The sequence below is a fragment of the Epinephelus lanceolatus genome, chromosome 16 (genome assembly GCF_041903045.1).
Source record: "Epinephelus lanceolatus isolate andai-2023 chromosome 16, ASM4190304v1, whole genome shotgun sequence".
Taxonomy (NCBI): domain Eukaryota; kingdom Metazoa; phylum Chordata; class Actinopteri; order Perciformes; family Serranidae; genus Epinephelus; species Epinephelus lanceolatus.
In genome coordinates, this window is record NC_135749.1 from 917,910 (window position 1) to 939,496 (window position 21,587).

The 21,587-nt window shown below is 42.0% G+C and overlaps 1 protein-coding gene across 1 annotated transcript; it reads left to right on the forward strand.

The window, feature by feature from the left end:
• Positions 1 to 2,233: 2,233 nt before the first annotated feature.
• Positions 2,234 to 19,988, forward strand: LOC117264007 (uncharacterized). The gene is made up of 2 exons (XM_033637796.2): positions 2,234 to 2,412; positions 16,035 to 19,988. The coding sequence occupies exons 1-2, from the start codon at positions 2,340 to 2,342 to the stop codon at positions 17,933 to 17,935; spliced, it is 1,974 nt and encodes a 657-aa protein (XP_033493687.2). The 5' UTR covers positions 2,234 to 2,339; the 3' UTR covers positions 17,936 to 19,988.
• The last annotated feature ends 1,599 nt before the right edge of the window (positions 19,989 to 21,587 follow it).

Genomic DNA, 21,587 nt, shown 5'->3' on the forward strand with positions numbered 1-21,587 from the left:
CAAACAGGGAATGCAGCAGGCAGAATAAACACAGAATAAAGTTCGTTCTTCGGGCAAGTTGCCCTCACACAGTCTCTGAGGCTCAGATGAGGGAAAGAGATCAAGCTTACGGCAGCCAAAGGTGGCGAGGCAGACGCACCGTAGGCTGAAGCGCCGGCTGATCGTGCTGAGAAGCCGACGAGGAGTGAGCTGAGGCGACGTCGGGAGCCGGGGGGGGGGGGGGGGGGGGGCACCGTTGAGGAGCAGGCAGGAGGGTAGACGAGGCCGGGCGGAGGAGTCGAGACCAGACGTGCAGGCAGAAACCAGAGACGCTGAAGCAAAGCACGAGGTCGGGGACAGAAGGCAGGTGAGTTTACCGGGAGGCAGACGAGGAGAGCAGGTCGGGGACAGGCAGAGTTGGCACCGGGAGATCAGGCAGGAGAAGAACGCTGGAGAGTCTCGCATAATGCTAAAGAACAATCTGGCAGTGAGTGAAGGTGCTGGAGAGGCTTATATGCAGGGCTGGTTGATGAGCTGCAGCTGTGTAGGCAGGTGAGCAGAGTTGGGCTGATGAGGTGGGAATGTGATACAGGCACCTCCTTGGTTATTTGCTCTGTCCAGTCTGACCAAGACCATAACAAAGTCTAGATGGGTCTCAGCCATGTTTCCTGAGTACATATCATGTCTGGTTTATCACTCAAGTCTTTAATGACTTACTTAAATTCCTGACCATTTGCAATTAAATTCCTGTGAGTACCATTATTAGTTTAATGGCTAGAAATATCAGCAGTAAGAGGTTCATCATGTCTTGTATTGTTTTGCACTCTACACTTGAGATCCTGAGAAACTCCTTTGCAGCTTCAACAATTGTTTCAATTCTCACATTTCTGTTATTTTGTTCTAACCCAATGTAAACACAAAATTTACTTTATCAACTAGCAGAGTTCCTTCCTTTACCTCACACTGTGGGAGGTCTCATGCTGGCCTGTGTGGCACGTCTCTGTTTCCTGCAATAAGAGGACCAGTTCTGTTAATAGTGTCACTCCTTTCAATTTTATTTTCCTTCGCTATCTGTGCATTGTTCACACTCTGCATATGACACTTTGTTTAGCATCTTATATCTTTGGACTTCTCTTGCTTGCGTTTGTGCCTCACAACCTCCAAAGGCTGCACTGTGGTCTCCTCCACAATTGCAACACTTACAGTAACCGGCACATCTTTCCCACACTTTCCAAATGCATGGTCTCCTCCACATCTTGCACATCTTTCTCTACCTTTGCACTGTTTCACAGTATGTCCCATTCTCTGACATTTACAGCACCTTAAAGCTGGAGGAATGAACTCTCTCACTTTGTAGCAGAAGAGGCCTAGCAGAACTTTTCTTGGAATGTCATGTTCAAAGTCAATAATTACTGACAGTGTTTCCGCTCGTTCTCCACTTCTTTTATTAGTAATGCGTTTAGCATCGAGCACTTTACCTCCTTTCAGTTGTTTTAATCTCTTCCATTGAGACAAACAGTGGCACTCCAGAAATGACTCCCCTATGTGTAGCCGCTGTGCCAGGAACATGGGTTTTGACTTTTTTACCATCCACAGTATTTGTTTTCAATCATCTTGCTGTTTTTTACTCACTGCATGAACAAGTATGCGCTTGTTATTCAAGTACTTTGCAAACCAACATCCTTTGAGAGCTTTAGCTTTAGCTTAAATATAAGGTGGAAATTCTCAACAAATACAATTATCACTTTCCAATCATTGCTCCCATATTCAGCTCAGCAAAAAAGATCCCCCAAACATGCCTTGGGTTTGGAGGACATGTAAAAAAATGAAGCAAAAAAGTTTAAAGAAAAAAAACCTCACCAAAAATCTTTTCTAAAAAACAAATTAAAAGAGGAAAAATAAAAGCAACATTTTTAAAGAAGAAAATTAAGCAAATGTTAAAGTTATTGTTGAAAGCTCAGATTTCCCCCCAAAATGTTTTCTGTAAACACTAATCCCGCATAAATAATAAACAGTACCTCAGAACCAATGAGACATTATTCTGGATGTTTACGTTTTATGTATTATTCTATTTTCTATTCTATATTTTATCAATATTTTTTAATGATTCTGTTTTTATTTGTTATTCTTAATTATTATTATTGTTATTAATATTAATATTATATGTTCTCATATTGTTCAATAAAGAATTTTAAAAAACGGATATGGGATCTTATTTTGAAATCTGTCCCGGAAGTGATAATCATATCCGGTGGTCTGACCGCCGTGATTAGCAGTGTTAGCAGAGTGAACCGTTAGCTGGATCTAAATAACGGCAGAAAAACAAACCGTCAGAGTTTAGTTCAGTAACCGGAGCAGAGATGGACCCACACCGGAAGCTGCTGTCTGACGTCACGGACGAGGCTTTAAACCCGAGAAGAAGAAGAAGAAGAGGTTTGTTTCCTGTCTGCTAATGTTGCTAAGCTACCGTTAGCCTGCTAGCCGCGGTTAGCTTCAGTCTGAGCCTTTGTTTGTTCGTTTGTTTATTTGTTTATTAGAAGAAGCGGTTGAAGTAACGAAGTACTGTTACTGAAGTACTCAAGTACAGTTTAAAGGTGCTTTACTCGAGTATTTCCTTTCAGAGGAAACTGTTGTACTTTTACTGCCCTCCAGTTATCAGACAGCTTCAGTTCCTTTACAGAGTATTGAGACTAAACATGATCAATAATCAGTGATGACGTGTTAATAGAGATCAATCTACATTTAAATGAGCTCATAAATCAATTATATATAAATATCATTGATCAAATATACAATCACTTTTATACACACACACACACATATATATATGTATATATATATATATACATATATATATAACAACATATATATATGTAACATAACATAATAACATATATATATATATGTATATATATATATATATATGTATGTTGTAACACCGGGTATATAGTGATGACTGTTATTATGTGTGTTGATTACATTATTTCTATTGAGGGAGGTGTCCATCGTAGGGGTATTGGCTGATAAGTTGTTCTGGGGAGGGGTAAGGAATGTTGGGGGTAAGTTACGACAGTTCACGACAGAGGGGGTGGGAGTGAGAGCGGGAGGCTGCGGAAGCTGTTGGCGGCATAGTGATTGAGGGGCAGCAGTTCAGAGAGAGTTAGAGAGCTGTTTTGTTATTTTCCCGGGGACACCTCAACCTCGGGTTAGCTGTTGCTATGGCAAGGGAATAAATCGGGGCTCTGCTGAGCTAGCAAACTGCAACATCGCCTCCTCCTCGTCCTTCCTCTACCCTCCTAGCTACCCCGCAACGCTACAATATATATACACTGCCTGGCCAAAAAAAAAGTCGCCACCTGGATTTAACTAAGCAAATAGGTACGAGCCTCCTATTGGATAATTACTGCATGGGCGATTATCTTTCAGCTGGCAACAAGTTATTTAACCCCAACTGGTGCAATGAGTTGCTTCTCATTTCCTAAACAACCATGTCGAAAGACACATCCCGTGGTCGTGGAAAAGATGTTAGTCTGTTTGAGAAGGGTCAAATCATTGGCATGCATCAAGCAGAGAAAACATTAAGGAGATTGCAGAAACTACTAAAATTGGGTTAAGAACTGTCCAACACATTATTAAAAACTGGAAGGATAGTGGGGACCCATCGTCTGCGAGGAAGAAATGTGGCCGGAAAAAAATCCTCAATGATCGTGATCGGCGATCACTTAAACGTTTGGTGAGATCAAATCGAAGAAAAACAACAGTAGAACTCAGGGCTATGTTTAATAGTGAAAGTAAGAGCATTTCCACACGCACAATGCGAAGGGAACTCAAGGGATTGGGACTGAACAGCTGTGTAGCCTTAAGAAAACCACTAATCAGTGAGGCTAACCGGAAAAAAAGGCTTCAGTTTGCTAGGGAGCATAAAGATTGGACTCTGGAGCAATGGAAGAAGGTCATGTGGTCTGATGAGTCCAGATTTACCCTGTTCCAGAGTGATGGGCGCATCAGGGTAAGAAGAGAGGCAGATGAAGTGATGCACCCATCATGCCTAGTGCCTACTGTACAAGCCTGTGGGGGCAGTGTTATGATCTGGGGTTGCTGCAGTTGGTCAGGTCTAGGTTCAGCAACAGTATGTGCTCAAAGAATGAGGTCAGCTGACTACCTGAATATACTGAATGACCAGGTTATTCCATCAATGGATTTTTTCTTCCCTGATGGCACGGGCATATTCCAAGATGACAATGCCAGGATTCATCGGGCTCAAATTGTGAAAGACTGGTTCAGGGAGCATGAGACATCATTTTCACACATGGATTGGCCTCCACAGAGTCCAGACCTTAACCCCATTGAGAATCTTTGGGATGTGCTGGAGAAGGCTTTGCACAGCGGTCAGACTCTACCATCATCAATGCAAGATCTTGGTGAAAAATTAATGCAACACTGAATGGAAATAAATCTTGTGACATTGCAGAAGCTTATCGAAACAATGCCACAGCGAAAGCGTGCCGTAATCAAAGCTAAAGGCGGTCCAACGAAATATTAGAGTGTATGACCTTTTTTTTTTGGTGGTGACTTTTTTTTTGGCCAGGCAGTGTATTAGTTACAGACGAGGTGTGACCGCTCCACAACAAAGTGTACAAAACAATCACAGAGACAGAAACTCACATGTTGTTATTTAGTGTCTGTATTTTATTCACTTTTTTTTCTTGATTTTCTATGTATATGGTTTGGACATTGTTTCAGTATTTTTCTCAACATTTTAATTTAATTTTTCTTTCCAGTTATTATTGATAATATATTTGAAATTTCTTTATTAACGGGATAAACCCCTTGAGATGCGACATCTCATTCGCAAGGGGGTCCCACAGGTCAATCCAAAACACTAGACAAAAAATAGTAATAAAATAAAATAAAACTTGACAAAGACAACCATTAACAACCTTAATCTCAACATAAAATAAATAACAAAAGAAAGAGAAAGATAAAATAGATCAGTCTAAAATAATTTTAACATAATCATAGTAAAAATAAGAGAGAAAAAAATAGAATAATAAGAGAATTTGGGAGTGACAGTGCATTAAATTATGAATGGAAACATTGACAATCAGGTTTTAAATAAGTAAACAAGGTGTTTTTAAATAAATGGAGCGAGGACAATAAACGAATATAAACAGGTAGAGTGTTCCAGTTGGAAGGGGACAACGACTTGAAAGCTTTTTTGCCAATTTCTCTAGTGACAAAGGGGACTGTAAAAAAAGACTGGTCTGAACTTCTTAAAGTGTAATTGGAAAGATAAGGAACAAAAAATTGTTTAAGACAATGAGGAAAATTAAAGTGAATGCATTTGAAAATGAACTGAAACCAGTGATATTGCTGTCTGTTGTCTAAAGAAAGCCACCCAAGTGTGTCATATAATATACAATGGTGCCACATTGAGGGGCTGGAGATCAGTTTTCGATGCAGTCTGGTAAACATTATCAGCATAATCGATTATAGGCAGAATAAGTTGCAATGTGAGTTTTTTTCTGACATTAAATGTAAAACAATGCCTAGAATGAAACAAAACCCCTACACCAAAATTAACTTTCTTTAAAACATATTCAATATGTGGTTTAAATGTTCGTTTTGAGTCAATCCAAACACCCAAATATTTATACTTTTCCACTTTCTGGAGAACTCTACCATCATTATAAGTTAGAAACAAAGAATCAGACTTAAGTTTTTGTCTCGAACCAAAGAGCATTGCACATGTTTTAGTTTGGTTAAGTAATAATTTGTTTTCAGAAAGCCAAGTCTGAAAAATATCAAAGTCATGTTGTAAGGATTCTTGAATTAGTAAAAACGAGGGCTTTGAGGTGTAAATAATAGTATCATCTGCATATAATTGGACAGAACAATCAGAAAAAATAAGAGGAAGGTCATTAATGAAAATAGAAAAAAGAAGTGGACCCAAAGCTGATCCTTGAGGAACACCTCTAGGCTGAATAAGTAAATCAGATTTACATCCTTTGAGAGAAACACATTGTTTTCTACTATGTAGATAGCAATTGAACCACAAAAGAGCATGTTTAGATAAACCAATGGCATATAGCTTGTCTAACAACACGTAATGGTCAACAAGATCAAAAGCTTTAGTAAGATCAACAAAAATTGATCCAGTAAGAAAACCCTGATCAGATGCTGAAATCACACCATTTGTAAATTTTAAAAGAGCAGTAGTTGTTGAGTAGTTGGATCTGAAGCCAAATTGATATTGAGAGAGAATATTATTAGTGTTCAAATAATAATTTAATTGGTTAAAAATAATTTTTTCAAAGACTTTTGCGATGGAACATAAAATTGAAACAGGTCTATAATTATTAGGATCAAGGGTATCACCACCCTTATGAAGAGGAGTAATACGTGCACATTTCCAAATGGTAGGCATTTCATATGTATACAAATAAAGATTGAATAAATCTGATAATGGAAAGCATATAATGTGAGATGCTAATTTAATAAATTTTGTCTCAATTCCATCAAGCCCAGGACCAGTGCTCTCTTTCAACTCAGCAATTACACCAGAAACATCTGCGGGGGTTTTAGTCTGAAAATGAAAAGAGCTATGAGCTGGCGGAACAGGGATTGAATTTAAATGTGGGGTATTAGGGATTAAGTAGGAGCAGACAGAGGAGAAATGCTGATTAAATGCAGAAGCAATGGGTAGTGGATCATTAAGTATTACATCAGAAACTCTGAGCTGATTAATTGAGGAATTGTCTGGTGTGATCATAATGTCCTTAAGTTTACTCCAGAATTTTTTTGGGTTGTTGAAATTATTATTTAGGGATTCCCTATAATAGTCAGACTTTGCATTCCTTGCTTGAGTTTTACTAGTGTTCCTAAATTTTCTGTACACTTCCCAATCAGTAGGACTCCTTGTCTGACAAAATTTAGCCCACGCTTTGTCTCTTTCTCTAAAGAGAGATATGATTTCAGCATTGATCCACGGTAGATGAGTACCTTTGACTTTTGCTTCTCTCCAAGGAGCATGTTTATCTACCACCTTCAAAAATTCAGAAGAAAAAAATCCCATGCATTTTGGATATCTGGAATCAAGCTAAATCTTTCCCAATTTAAATTAAGGAGATCAGAAATAAAAGTATTAGGGTCCATTTTCTTACATTACCTAATTCTAATCAGTTTGGGTGGGGATCTTTGTAGTTTGATCTTCCATATACAGTAGACTATAGAGTGATCACTAAGACATTCTGATAGGACACCCACATTTCAGATTCTATTTTTATGTGAATCAAGATTCCAATCAAGTAATGTCTGAGACGTAGGGGTAATCCTAGTGGGGTCCTTAATTAACTGGGTCAAATTCAAATTTGAAAAAGACATTTTATCCCTACTAGAAGACCCGTCTAACCAATTCTTGTTGAAGTCTCCCAGAATAATAAGTTCATTACTACAGTCTATTGAGCTAATAGTTGCAGACAAGCAGTTAGATGACTCAGCAGGTGCTGTAGGGGGTCTATATACATTTCCTATTGTGATGTATTTGTTTTCATGGAGAATAACTTTAACAAAAATACACTCAAAATGATTTGGTTCTACACGAAGGTACAACTAGCTCAGATGCAAGGTTTGATGCAACATATATGGCCACACCACCACCTCTGCTACATCTATCAGCTCTATATAAAACATAATTAGGGAGTTTGATTTCGTTGTCTGATATTATACTACTTAACCAAGTTCCAGAAATGGTGATAATAGCTGGTTTATGAGAGGTAACCATGCTCTAAATAAATCAATTTTTGATACAAGGCTCCTAATGTTCATATGTATTATTAGTATTAGTGATATTTAAAGGAGACCTGTTATGCTTTTTGGGGTTTTCTCTCTTCTTTTGTAGAGTTGGGCGGTATCCAAATTTTGATACAGTTAAACCTTCCCCACATTTTCCCAGGGTATACGGTATTACTGTGACTAATTAAAATTCATTTTGAAGGGCTCAGAGGAAGTCGCCAAAATGTTGGCTTGTGCCTATACCATTCAGAAACAGAACAGCAAACATTACATAGGCCTAAGAATGCTGAAAAATAAAAACAAAACATGCACAACATTAACAACTTTTATTAAAAAAGAACTGTTCTGTCCGTCAGAACATTGAAAATGAAATACAAACAAACTATAATGATAACTATAGCAGCATCATATGCTTCAAAACTATTTAAGGATTTTTGCCAGAAAATCCAGCATGTTTACTTTTTCCAGCTGCAGCAGGGCACGTAATGGATTGACGCGGTGCTGACACACCGCTCTGATGGAGAGCTTGTGGCACGGCCCAGAGTCTTCTGTTTTTGGGTGGTTCATGTTGTGCTTCTCCTTCCTCCACTCTGATGGCCACTGGACCTGCTGCTGCAGAAGTTGTGAAGTTGTGTTTTTTTTTTTTTTTTTGGGACCAACTTGTTTGATGCGCAGCTTGCCATCTTTTCTTCTCTTTCTCGCATCTGAGCTGTCACGTGACAACATCACATCCAAAAACCTTATCAAATGTCCCGACAACAGTTAAGGGCAGTTATAAGAGAAACATTATAGCCTACTATTAGTTTTAAATTAAAAACTCAATCACACATACATAGGTGCTGGACAAACACTCATTATTTAGGCATTAAATAAATTATATTTAATATTATATCTGGCCCCTATAGGCCTATATGGGCAGCGGATTTTTTTTTAATGACGGTAATGAAACTGATACCGTTGCTATTTTTAGATACCGCAGGATACCTTATTACCGTATTATCGCCCAACCCTGTTCTTTAGTGTGTTATATAACATTTTTCTGCCTCTGTAGGTCTGATAATAAAAATAAAGAGTCCAGTCTAAAGGGAGCTCTCTCCCCCCACAGACACACATCATGTGACCTGCATAAAACAGCTCATTTTGAATTTCCTGCTTTCACTTCCGTGATTAGTTTCATAATAGTGTTCATGGCACACAGTGCCTGCCTGAGCCACACCCCGAAACACACCTGCTCTGAGCTGAGGCGGAGGAGAGAGGCCTCAGAGTTTGAACCTGAGGAGACGCGATGTCTAGGAGATGCTGCTTTCTTCATTGTGACCAGAAATGACCCTGGTCTACATTTTAGTGTGTGTAGGTGCTATATGCTAAGATATTGATGTTTATGTTTGTGTTGACATCAGCTGTCAGTTGACGCCTTTCACACATGTCACGTGGGTGTGGTCAGGGAGCAGTGATTGAGTGATTGAATGAATGGGCATATATTCACCTGTTCACCGCGGCGGCTGCATGGAGAGGGGCTGAGTAGGGAGGGCGTATTTTTTGTTGACCGCTTAACCTAACTGAAAACTGGGTATTTGAACATCTTGCCTTGCCTTGCCTTGCCTGTTTGTTCGCTGTTGAAAATAAATACAGACACAGTCGGAGAACTTGGAAATGGCTTTGTCGTTTGTGTGGCGAGTCAGCAGTGCAATGCTCCCTCACTCTCAGTGACTCCGTCTTTTGTTTGGAGTCACTATATCTTTGTCAACAAAAAGAAACTACACCCAAACGGCCTATGTGGACACACGGATCACGCCACATGGTGCATAACTGCAACGCCAGAGACTGATCACAACGCGGACTTCAGACCGGTAGGCCTGTATCACTCGCATTCATTCATTCATGCTGTGTATGTTGGATTGAATGCAGTTTGATTGACAGCATGTTTATTAGGGAGCGCTGCCTGTATGTGAAAGTCCCCTGAGACATGCTGTCCTGCTCGTTGAGAGGGATTATCTGTGGTGTTTTCCAGTACTTATGGATGTCAAACAAACGATCTGTGGAAATAATTAAAACTATGCTGGGTGTATTGTTGATTCACTGCGCAAATCACTGAGTTGCTGAGCTTCAGAAGGCAATATGAGTGAAATAAATGAACGAGTGGAAAACAATGGGTCTGAAGCAGTGGATGGCAATGAAAGAGCTCATGAAACGAAATGAGAATGCACAAGAGTTGGAATCAAAACTCTCACTCAGCTCCTTGACACTGCTGTTAACCTGCATCAAACAATAACTCCACTGTAACCTGAGGATGAAAAAGTTACACAAAATGAATGGTTCTCAAGTATTGAAAATTACAACAGTACATTCAGGGATGATGTGATTCAGTGTTTGGATGAAAAGACACATATTCCCAATCCTGTTGAAAATGATTTGGTTGCAGCAACAAAGGATGTGTGTCACTTTCAAATGGATGATGCCTCACAGGCAGCAGCACAGGACACAGACCCCATCACACTTCGTGAAGGCTCACAGGATGATGTGAAACCAAGTGATAGCATATCAAATGTGCAAAGCAGACGATCTGCACAAAGTACTGCAAGTGGAAAAGAAAAGAAAAAAGAAAGGCTCGAGTTGGATGAAGAAATTGCTGCACACTTGGCTAAAGTGAGTGTGCTAACGGCTGCTAGCACATCTGTAACAGATAGGTCCAATGCAATGAATTCTTACCTTGAAAATGAACAAGGAAAAACAGCAAAGTTCAGTATCGACGCCGCTCCTTTCATTCCTCAGAGGCTGGAAACACCTAAACAGCATTCGAAAATCATGGTCAGCGATCAGGTGACAAGGCCTAAAGCAGATAGCTACTTGAAAGCGCCACCCATCTGAGCCCAATCCTCAGTCCAGTGCTCATAATGATCAGACGCAACATGGAACCATTCTCAACACTGAAGGTTCATCAGGCAATGAGGAGCAAAGCAATGTTCTTGACATCATGAAAAGGCAAAATGAAATAACAACACTACTGATACAACAGCAGCAACGGTCATCCTTGCCCAAAAGAGATATTCAGGTCTTTGATGGTGACCCATTGCAGTATCATACATTCCTGAGAGCATTTGAAAATGGTGTTGAAAGTAAGCCTGACAGTTATAGTGATTGCCTGTACTTCCTTGAGCAATTCACTAGAGGTCGCACAAGGGATCTTGTAAGAAGCTGCCAGCATATGGACCCAGAGAGGGGCTATGCTCAGGCTAAAGTCCTACTACAGGAACATTTTGGAGATGAACAAAGGATTGTAGCTGCTTATATGGATAAGGCATTGTCATGGGCCCCAGTTAAATCAGAGGATGTTAAGGCGCTCCAGGACTACAGCTTATTTCTCAGAGGCTGTTCAAATGCAATGAACAAAGTGCAGTACATGTTTGAAATGGATATGCCTGCTAATATGCTGACAATTGTAAAAAGCTGCCTTACAAGCTAAGGGATCGATGGAGGACTATTGCTTGTGAAATACAAGAGAGGCGTAACCAAAGGGCTACATTCAGTGATATTGTTCATTTCATTGAAAGGCAAGCAAGGATTCTAACAGACCCAGTGTTCGGGGACATTCAAGATGCAACACCAGTATTAAGCAGAGGCATAAATCGAACCAGCTTAAAACCCAGATCTAGGCCAAAAGGAAGTAGTTTTGCTACAACTGTGACTACTGCAGAGAACAATAACACTACACCAAAGGAAGTCAAGAAAATCTGTCTGTTTTGTGAGGGTGGACACGCTTTGGAGTTTTGCCCTCGATTGAAGAAAAGGGCTCACACTGAAACAATCAGCTTTTTAAGGGAAAAGGGAGTGTGCTTTGGCTGTTTGTGTATAGGACACGTTAGCAAGGATTGTCGAAAGCGTCTCTCATGCAAAGTGTGCAGTTTGAAACACCCACAATGCTTCACATCCACTCAAAGGAAAAGGAGCCAGTGACGGAAGGAGAACCAGGCACTGCAGTGGGCTGTGCTCTGGTAACCAGTGGGCTTACTGGGGCAGGTGGTCATGATTGCAAGCTTCATATAGTTCCAGTACAGATTAAATCCAAGAAAAGTAATCACACAGTGGTTACTTATGGCTTCTTGGATCAGGGTAGCACGGCTGTTTTCTGCACAGTTAACCTCATGAACAAGCTCAACCTCTCAGGAAAAAGGACACGAATCCTTTTATGGACAATGAGTCAAGAGAAGGTTGTCAATAGCTGTGTGGTCACAGGACTGGAGGTGGCTGGCTTAGACGGGGAGACATACTGTGATTTGCCCAATACCTACACCCAGGAGTGCATGCCAGTGCATAAGGGCAATATTCCATGTCAAAGGGATCTTCAGAGGTGGCCTCACTTGGGAGATGTTCACTTACCTGAGACTGACTCCGAAGTTGAGCCAAATGTACCAAAGGCACTGGAATGACTACAAGTCATCCGTAGTGTGGATGATGGACCCTATGGCATTAAGACTATTCTGGGCTGGACTGTTAATGGACCACTGGGAGGAGACAGTGGTGATGGAATGGATGTTGTGACCGTTAACAGAATCTCAGTCCTGAACTTGGAGGAGCTTTGGCAGCGGCAGTTCATAACAGATTTCCCAGAATGCAGTTATGATGAACAACCTGGTCAGTGGAGAGAAGACCAAAGGTTCATGAAGCTCGTCCAGGATTCAGCCAGGCTTGTAGATGGCCATTACCAGGTTGCATTGCCTCTGAGACAAAGTTGTGTGAACATGCCAAACAACAAGAAGGTTGCAGAGCAGCGTGCCCTAAACCTAAAGAGGAGGTTCAAAAGAAACTCATCATTTCAACAACAGTACACAGATTTTATGAATGACATGGTCGCCAAGGGATAAGCAGAGCAAGTACCTTCAGGTCAGCTGGCACGTAGTGATGGGAGACTGTGGTATATCCCGCACCATGGTGTTTACCACCCTCAGAAAGGAAAAATCTGTGTTTTTTGACTGTGCAGCCACTTTCCAGTCAACATCTCTCAATGCTCAACTGCTACAAGGACCAGATCTCACTAGCTCACTGATTGGTGTCCTGGCCAGACTCAGAAAGGAACTGGTGGTGATCATGGCAGACACAGAGTCTTGTTTCACCAAGTAAGTGTACCAAGGGAAGATGCTGACCTACTGAGGTTATTCTGTTGTGTTAACTTTGCACTGAGGAAACGTGCTGAGGACAATGAAGAACAGTTCTGTCGAGAGACCATTGAGAAGCTTCTGCACTGCTTCTATGTGGACGATTGTCTGGTATCGACAGCCAGTGAGGAAGAAGCAGTTGTGCTTTATCATGACCTGGTCTCCATATGTTCCAAAGGAGGCTTTAAGCTGACAAAATGGATGAGCAACAGCCGTGCAGTGATGGTGGCAATTCCAGAAGACCAAAGAGCAAAGGTCATAAAGGATTTGGATCTGGAGCACGACCTGCTACCTGTGGAGAGAGTGCTTGGGGTGCAATGGTGCATTCAGTCTGATGCCTTCAAGTTTAAGATCATGGTGCAGGACAGGCCTTTGACAAGAAGGGGGGTCCTCTCTGTCATCGGTTCGATTTACGATCCCCTAGGAATCCTGAGTCCCATTGTCCTCTCTGCTAAGATCATCTTGTAGGAGCTGTGCAGGCAGCAACTCGGTTGGGATGACCCCATTCCACCATCAGCTGCACAGGAATGGACAAACTGGTTAAAGGAGCTCCATCAGTAAGAGCACTTCCAGGTTGCTCAGTGCCCAAAGCCCCCAGATTTTGCAGTGCAATTGCACCACTTTTACAGACACAAGTGAAAATGGTTATGGTGCAGTGACTTACCTACTCCTGCAATGCACACTCACAGGTGCATAGCAGTTTTGTCATGGGAAAATCCAGGGTGTCTCCTTCGAAGTCGGTCTCAATACCTCGCATGGAGCTGTGAGGTAGAAGCCTTCATTAATGGTGGTCTAATCACCAAGGCCTCAACCGACCCTAATGATCTTGAAGCTTTAACACCTAATCATCTCTTGCTGTTGAAAGCCTCCCCTTCCCTGCCACCAGGGGAATTTCAAACATATGTCATCTACGCTCATCGACGCTGGAAGCAAGTCCAGTATATGTCCAATTTATTCTGGAAGCGATGGACCAAGGAATATTTACCACAATTGCAGGAACGTCAGAAGTGGCCCAGCATTAAGCGCAACTTTGTGGTAGGTGACATCGTGCTTATTGTGGATGAGACAGCACTGCGGAACTCATGGGTTATGGGAAAAGTCATCCAAACGTTCCCAGACAGAAGAGGATTCGTGCGACCGTTACTGATCAAAACCAAGACCAGCCCCTTGGAAAGGCCCATAACCAAAGTCTGTCCTCTACAGGAATCACAAGTCTAACCCCTCACTTCTGAGAGTTTTCAGACAGTTTTGCTTGGACAGTTATACTGACTTTACTGACTGACAGTGTGACGTGGTCAAGATTACTCCATGAAACTGTGTGTTTGAACTTATGGAGTCGACTAGACTTGCATTCCAGGGAGAGGAGCACACTGATGAACTATACTGATGGACTATAAACAAGGACAGTTTTGGATTTTGTGATCTCGTGTTTCTTGTTTATTTGTTATAATGTAATTATTACAGTGATAATAATTAGGGGCTGGGTTCTAGGTGCTACATGCTAAGATATTGATGTTTGTGTTGACATTAGGGCTGTACCCAAATATTCGGATATTTGAATATTCATTTCTATGGGTAGGTATTTGTTATGAAAATTTGGTATTCGATATTTGTTTTTTTTTATTGACTTTTTTTTTTTTTTTTACATATTTTTTTGGTGCTAAATGTAGTGTTTTTGTTGTTGGTAAATGTAGGTTATCAATAAAAATCAAAACTTTTAAATTGCATTGATAAAAATGCGAAAATATAGTATCGCCTACCAACGGAGCTTGTGCGCACGGCAGGCATGAGCGCATCCGTCTGAGGCTGTGGATCAATGCAAAGTTTTACCACTTTATCACTATTCCCTCTAATTTGTAGCTGTTTTTTCGTTATCTTTTGAATTTAATATGAATTATGGAACCGTTTTTGTCAACGTTTGTTTCCCCCGTTTTGTACAATAAATTATTGTTTAAAGTTTCAACAAGTTTCTTTTGGAGTACGTGACACAAGTGTGTTTTGAAAACGACCGCAGACTGTCACCTGCTCAACGCATCAGTACCTTTGGATGCCATGACAGTAATAGCCAGTAATGTCAAAATATCATTTACAGACCGATTTAACAGACGATCACTGCTGCCCGACCCGCAGGTCCATTTGCAGGTCCCGCGGGTTACGGGTCGACCCGCGCATCACTACTCAGCTCAGTCTATAAGGCTGTACACAACATTATAGATAATTAGACATTATATTCTATTCAGGCCGGCAGAACCAGCAGCACATCGGCTCTACAGTGCACAACACTGCTGATTAACCATTTTATTGCAGCACAGAGTATCTGCCAGCAACCAATTACTTGCAGAGGCTCCCTACAACTTGTTTCAACGGTTACGATTTAATCAGAAGACAAATTAAACAGGATGACTAGCCAATGTGAAAATCAAAAGAAAGCATAGAATAATGTACTGTTGTGCCATCACATGTTTTTGTGGTTTGGGAGCAAAGATCCGGTCGCTGCTGTGCAAAACTCCGCAATACAATTAGGTCCGAAAAACCCCTGCTTAACCTAACTGAAAACTGGGTATTTGAACATCTTGCCATGCCTTGCCTGTTTGTTCGCTGTTGAAAATAAATATGGACACAGTTGGAGAACTTGGAAATGGCTTTGTCGTTTGTGTGGCGAGTCAGCAGTGCAATGCTCACTCACTTAGCCTCTCAGTGACTTTGTCTTTTGTTTGGAGTCACTATAGTGTGCCATCAATTTATTAATAGCATTTTAACCTAAACAAAGAAAAATGTAAAATTTCCAGAATGGTAAGTGTTGCTTTAAAATGTCTGAAAAATAATAAAATGTCTGACAATTAGTAATAAAATGTCTGAATCAATGTTGATAAAATGTCCCAAAAATCTTAATAAAATGTTTTTAAAAAAGTTAATTAAATGTTTGAAAACTAGTAATAAAATTTCTGAAAAAAATGTTGATAAGTTATTGACAAAAGGTCTATATTGATGAGACACTATGGGTCAGGTAGTCGAGCAGGGGACCTTTGGGGACCCTCAGTAAAGCAGATGATGTCATAATTAGCAAAGTATCATTATGAGTCATTTTAATGTCTGTCTGTGTTTCAGTTTTACCCTCAGACATCCAGGAAGTGATCGTGGGTGCAGGCGTCCAGCAGCTGTTGGTGGTTAAAGAAGAGGTTCCCCCTGAGCAGCAGGAGTGGAGCTCCAGTGTGGACCAGGAGGACCCAGAGCCCCCACACATTAAAGAGGAAGAGGAGGAACTGTGGAGCAGTCAGGAGGGAGAGCAGCTTCAAGGGCTGGAGGAGGCTGATATCACCAAGTTCCCATTCACTCCTGTCCCTGTGAAGAGTGAAGACGATGAAGAGGAACCTCAGTCTGAGGGACACCACTGTGGAGGACAATTACAGGACAGGAACTCAGGTCCAGACTTAGAAACAGATACTGAGGACAAGAAGCCAGACGATTCTTTAGTCGCTGAGATTGAAGTACACCCGGTGTCCGGAGACTCTTCTGAAGCTGAGACTGACGACAGCGACGACTGGATGGAGAACAGGGAACCTCAATCAGGTTCAAATTCTCTGACAAATGATGAACTTCCTGTTGGGGACGAAGAGAAAATCTTCAGCTGCTACAAATGCGGGAAAAGTTTTGGCAACAGCGGGTACCTGAACCGACACATGAGAATCCATGCAGGAGAGAAACCATTCACCTGTACCGTGTGCGGGAAGGGCATCATCGAGAGCCGAAATCTGAAGAGACACATGAGAACGCACACCGGAGAGAAACCCTTCAGCTGTTCTGAGTGTGGGAAAGCATTTACTGACAGCAGGCAGATGAAGATCCACATGAGGAGTCACACGGGAGAGAAACCATACAGCTGCTCAGTCTGTGGAAAAAAATTTGCTTTACAGACAAGCTGCATCCGACACACAAGGGTCCACTCAGGGGACAAACGGTTCAGCTGCGACGTTTGTGACAAAGTGTTCAGCTGGCCTCATCAGCTCAGGAACCACCAGTGTGTCGGTGGTCAGTCGTCGCAGCTTCGTCAAACAGAAGCTGATGGAGAGAATGGTGGAGGACCAGGACCAGCTGGGAACTCGGATCCAGATACCAATGACAAGAACGGTGACTCTTCTGAAGCTGAGACTGACGACAGTGGTGATTGGATGGAGACCAGAGAACCTCAGTCAGGTTTAAACTCTAAATCTAGTGTTGATGAGAAACCCTACAGCTGCTCTCAGTGTGGGAAATCATTTGGTACTTTAGGATACCTGCACCGACATTTGAGGTCTCACAGAGGAAAGAAAAAAGTTTGTTGCACCGTCTGCGGTAAGGGTTTCTTTAAAAGCGGGTATCTGAAGCGCCACATGAGAACCCACACGGGAGAGAAACCGTTTAGCTGCTCCGTGTGTCAGAAATCGTTTGCGTGGAGTGGGTATCTCCACACGCACATGAGAATGCACTCGGGAGTGAAACCGTTCAACTGCTCCATCTGCGGTCAGAGTTTCCTGCAAAAAACGCACCTGAGCCGTCACATGATCACGCATACAGGAGCAAGACCGTTCAGCTGCTCTATCTGTAAGAAAACCTTCACGCAGAGCGGCAGTTTGTACACGCACATGAAAATTCACACTGGAGAGAAACCGTTCAGCTGCTCCGTGTGTGGCAAAGCTTTCAGCGAACGGGGGAAGGTCACGAAGCACATGAGGATTCACACAGGAGAGAAACCGTTCAGCTGCTCAGTGTGCGAAAAGAGGTTCCTGAGTAAGGCAGATCTGAAGAACCACACGGCGACGCACACGGGGGAGAAGCCGTTTAGTTGTACGTTGTGCGGGAAAAGTTTTATACAGAAAGTGAACCTGACGAACCACATGGCGTGCCACACGGGGGAGAAAAGATTCAGCTGCGCTGTTTGCGACCGAATGTTCGCCTGGCGGCATCAAGTCAAGAGACATAAATGTGTCGGTCGTCAGTCGTCGCAGCTTCAATCAGAGGAGCTGAACTAAATTAGACGGAAACAAAATCCTACATGAACAGCTGCTATAGAAGACGACTTTTGTATCGGGTAATCATGAAACTGTACTCGCCAACTGAAGTCCTGATGGCCGTCAAAATTCAGGACTTTGGTGGTTACCCCAGTAGTCAGCAGCATCCATTTCCTGGTAGACAGCTGGTAACTAATTTAAAGAAGAGTCGATAAAGTCTTCTTTTATCTGTCATCATTTAAAGATATATCATTATGGACGTTTCTGCTGTGGCATCTTTGATGAACCACATCTGCTGGCACGAAAGCCAAAAAATATTTTTAGCCACCTACAAAGACTTGCCTTTATCAATCAGTATCAGTAGAAGTGTATTTTATTTGGAATATTTGCAGGGCTTTATCCGGCACTCTTAGTCTAGCAGCTAGCGGAGTTTTCCTCCACTTGTCACTTAACAGCTAACACATATTATTTACACTTTTTTTTCTCTTTTATTCTCATAAGTTTATGACTTCATTCTCGTAGATTTACGACTTTATTCTCGTAGATTTACGACTTTATTCTTGTGGGTTTACAACTTAATTCTCGTAGTTTTGCGACTGTATTCTTGCAGATTTACGCCTTTATTCTGCTGTGCATGGGTTACACATTATTTGGAACTGAAGAAAGTTAGAATTTTTTTGGATCAGTGTTAAATAATCACCATGTGTGGCTCCAGAGCCTCAGGTTGCCAACCCCTGCTCTAGCTGACGCTCAAGGCGCCAGCGTGTTCTGAAATGTTTTCGTCAGTGGACTCTGGGGGCTTTGAGATAACGGCTTCAAATTCACGCCAGAAACAGCCGTCTGGTGACAAGGTACAGCGGTGAAAATATTCCAGACCTGTTAGACATTTAAACTGATACTGATTTTTAATTTTTTTATTTTTTTGTGGCTAAAAATGAGCCAGTTGAGGCAGCATCGTTTAGTTGTACGTATGTAAATGTGGGGAATTTCTACTCTGAAATTACTGCAATTAAACGTGATTCGCTCCAGAGAAAACAGTATGTATCCAATCAAAAGTGCTCTTCTCTTGTGGAGTCCCACAGGGGTCTATCCTTGGTCCTCGTTTGTTTCCTAGATTTTATTAGTAATTTTATTTGCTGATGACACCACTCTGTTTCGTAAGTTAGCAACTAAAAGAAAGAAGAAGTGTAGAGGTAAATACAGATGGTGTGCTCATTACTGAAGTTGGTAGTATTTGAAGTAGTTCTTGGAGACGAAAACCTTAGTTGGAAGCAGTAATTCCGATAATACACTGCTCAAAAAAATTCAAGGGGAGGCTTACACAGTCAATGGAAACTGCAATCATCAACCCACTGAGTGCTGGATTCAAAATTACACTGAAAATTGAAATCACAGGCTAATCCAGCTTGCCTGCACTCGTGACAACATCTGAGCATGCTCCTGATGAGTCGGTGGATGGTGTCCTGGGGGATCTTCTCACAGACCTGGATCAGGGCATCAGTGAGCTCCTGGACAGTCCCATAAGTGCTCAACTGGATTTAGGTCAGGGGAACGAGAGGGCCAGTCAGTGGCATCAATGCCTTCATCATCCAGGAACTGCCTACACACTCTGGACACATGAGGCCAGGCATTGTTCTGCACCAGGAGTAACCCAGGGCCTGCTACACTGGGAGGAACCCAGGGCCCTCTGCACCAGGAGGAACCCGGGGCTCACGGCACCAGCCATTCTGAGGATTTGCTTCCGGTACCTAACAGCTGTCAGGGTACCATTGGCTATGACATTAACCCTTTAAAGCCTGACCAAAGTGGCTTAATTTGTTTCAAAAATATTGGATGAAGGCGATGAGCAACAAAGGAAGAAATGACCAAAAAAAATTGCGAGAAATTAGTCAAAAGAAAAAAAAATACAAGAAAATTAATAAAAAAGAAAGATAGAAGGTTAAGAACAAACAAACATGGAAATGACCCAGAAAAAGAGCCTAAGATTTATTTAAAACATTTCTGTAACATAATTTTGAACTGTAATAAAAATTATACTTTAGTTTTTCCAAGCTTTTTCTTTGTCCCTATTTTTTTTTTTAAATAATTTGCTGAATCTATTATTTTTTTTGCAATTTGTTGGACATTTTTTTACCAAGTTGCTCATTGCCTTTGTCCCCCATGTTTTTGAAAGAAATCCCAACAAATAGCTCAGGGCTCAAAGGTTTTAATAGCTGCAAAAGGCATCTGAAAGCTGCACAAGAAAAGTGATGTTGCTCCAGGTTTCAGAGAGTTAAGGTCTGTGTGACCCTCCGAGGATCTGTCTCCCCAGACCATCACTGGTCATGCTGGATGACGTCACAGGCAGCAGAACGTTCACCACGGCGTCTCCAGACTCTTTCACGCCGGTCACATGTGCTCAGTGTGAACCTGCTCTCATCTGTGAAGAGAACGGGGCACCAATGGTGGACCTGCCAGTTCTGGTGTTCTCTGGTGAATGATGGAGCTGCACGGTGCTGGGCTGTGAGCACAGGTCCCACTAGAGGACGTGGGGCCCTCATGCCACCCTCATGGAGTCTGTTTCTGACAGTGTGGTCAGAAACATGCACACCAGTAGCCTGCTGGAGGTCATGTTGTAGGGCTCTGGCAGTGCTCCTCCTGTTCCTCCTCACACAAAGGAGCAGATACCGGTCCTGCTGCTGGGTTGATGCCCTTTTACGGCCCTGTCCAGCTCTCCTGGTGTAACCATTTCACCTGTTGTCACTTTGATTTGCACCAAAGCAGCTGAAACAGATTCACAGTCACTTGATTGATATTCCTGAAGTTTAACTGACTGTGACCATTAAGTGTTCCCTTCATTTCTTAGAGCAGTGTATACTGATTCTTTGGACCATGATGCAAAGAATGAAAAGGGCGTGAATCAAAAGTTTGATCACCCTGCATGGTCAGGACTCAGTAGCACCCCCCTTGGCAAGTATCAAAGCTTCAAAACACTTTTTATATCCAGCAAAGGATGCTTTCACACCTGCCCTGTTTGGTTTGGTCAGGTCAAACTCACGTTGGTTTGCCCCCTCGGTGCGGATCATTTGAAAACAACAATTGCACTCAGGTGTGCACCAAAACAAGAGGTGAAGAGGTGGGCTTGGTCCAATTACAAACGAACTCTGGTGCGGTTGTTTCTGGTGAGAACGTGTTTTGACCTTAATCTGAACCACTACCTTGGTAAAAGTTGTCGTAGAGCTCAAATGTCTTGGGGTGCTCAAACTTTTGCATGCCACTGTAAATTAGCCTAGCGGCTAGCAGGGTTTTCCTCTACTCATAGCTTACTTTTTCTTACTCATGGTTGGTTGAAGTCGCCACATCTTCAGACAGAACAGCTTGGTTGAATCAGCCAAACGTTGTCAAACACTACACAGCCCCTTGACATTTGAAATACGCTATGATAGTATGGTTTTAGCTGGCTAATGTTCTCTAACGTTAACATGTTAGCTAACATGGATAAACTACTTGCTAGCTAACGTAGCAGAATTCTTCCAAGTAATTAATGTCATCTAAATTCATCCAGACGTTCATTCTTTCTGGCTTGAAAATGACTTTATCAACTTTACAAAGCAACCAATGCCAGATCCACTTAGCGTAGTTTAGCTACAGCAGTGTTGTTGGGTTTTCAATGTCCACAGGACCAACAGGACGT

Excerpts from the sequence above, each read along its gene's own strand:
- LOC117264007 (XM_033637796.2), top strand. The coding sequence starts at position 2,340 with ATGGACCCACACCGGAAGCTGCTGTCTGACGTCACGGACGAGGCTTTA. Across the intron at positions 2,413-16,034 it reads GAGAAGAAGAAGAAGAAGAG|TTTTACCCTCAGACATCCAG; the intron begins GTTTGTTTCCTG and ends TCTGTGTTTCAG.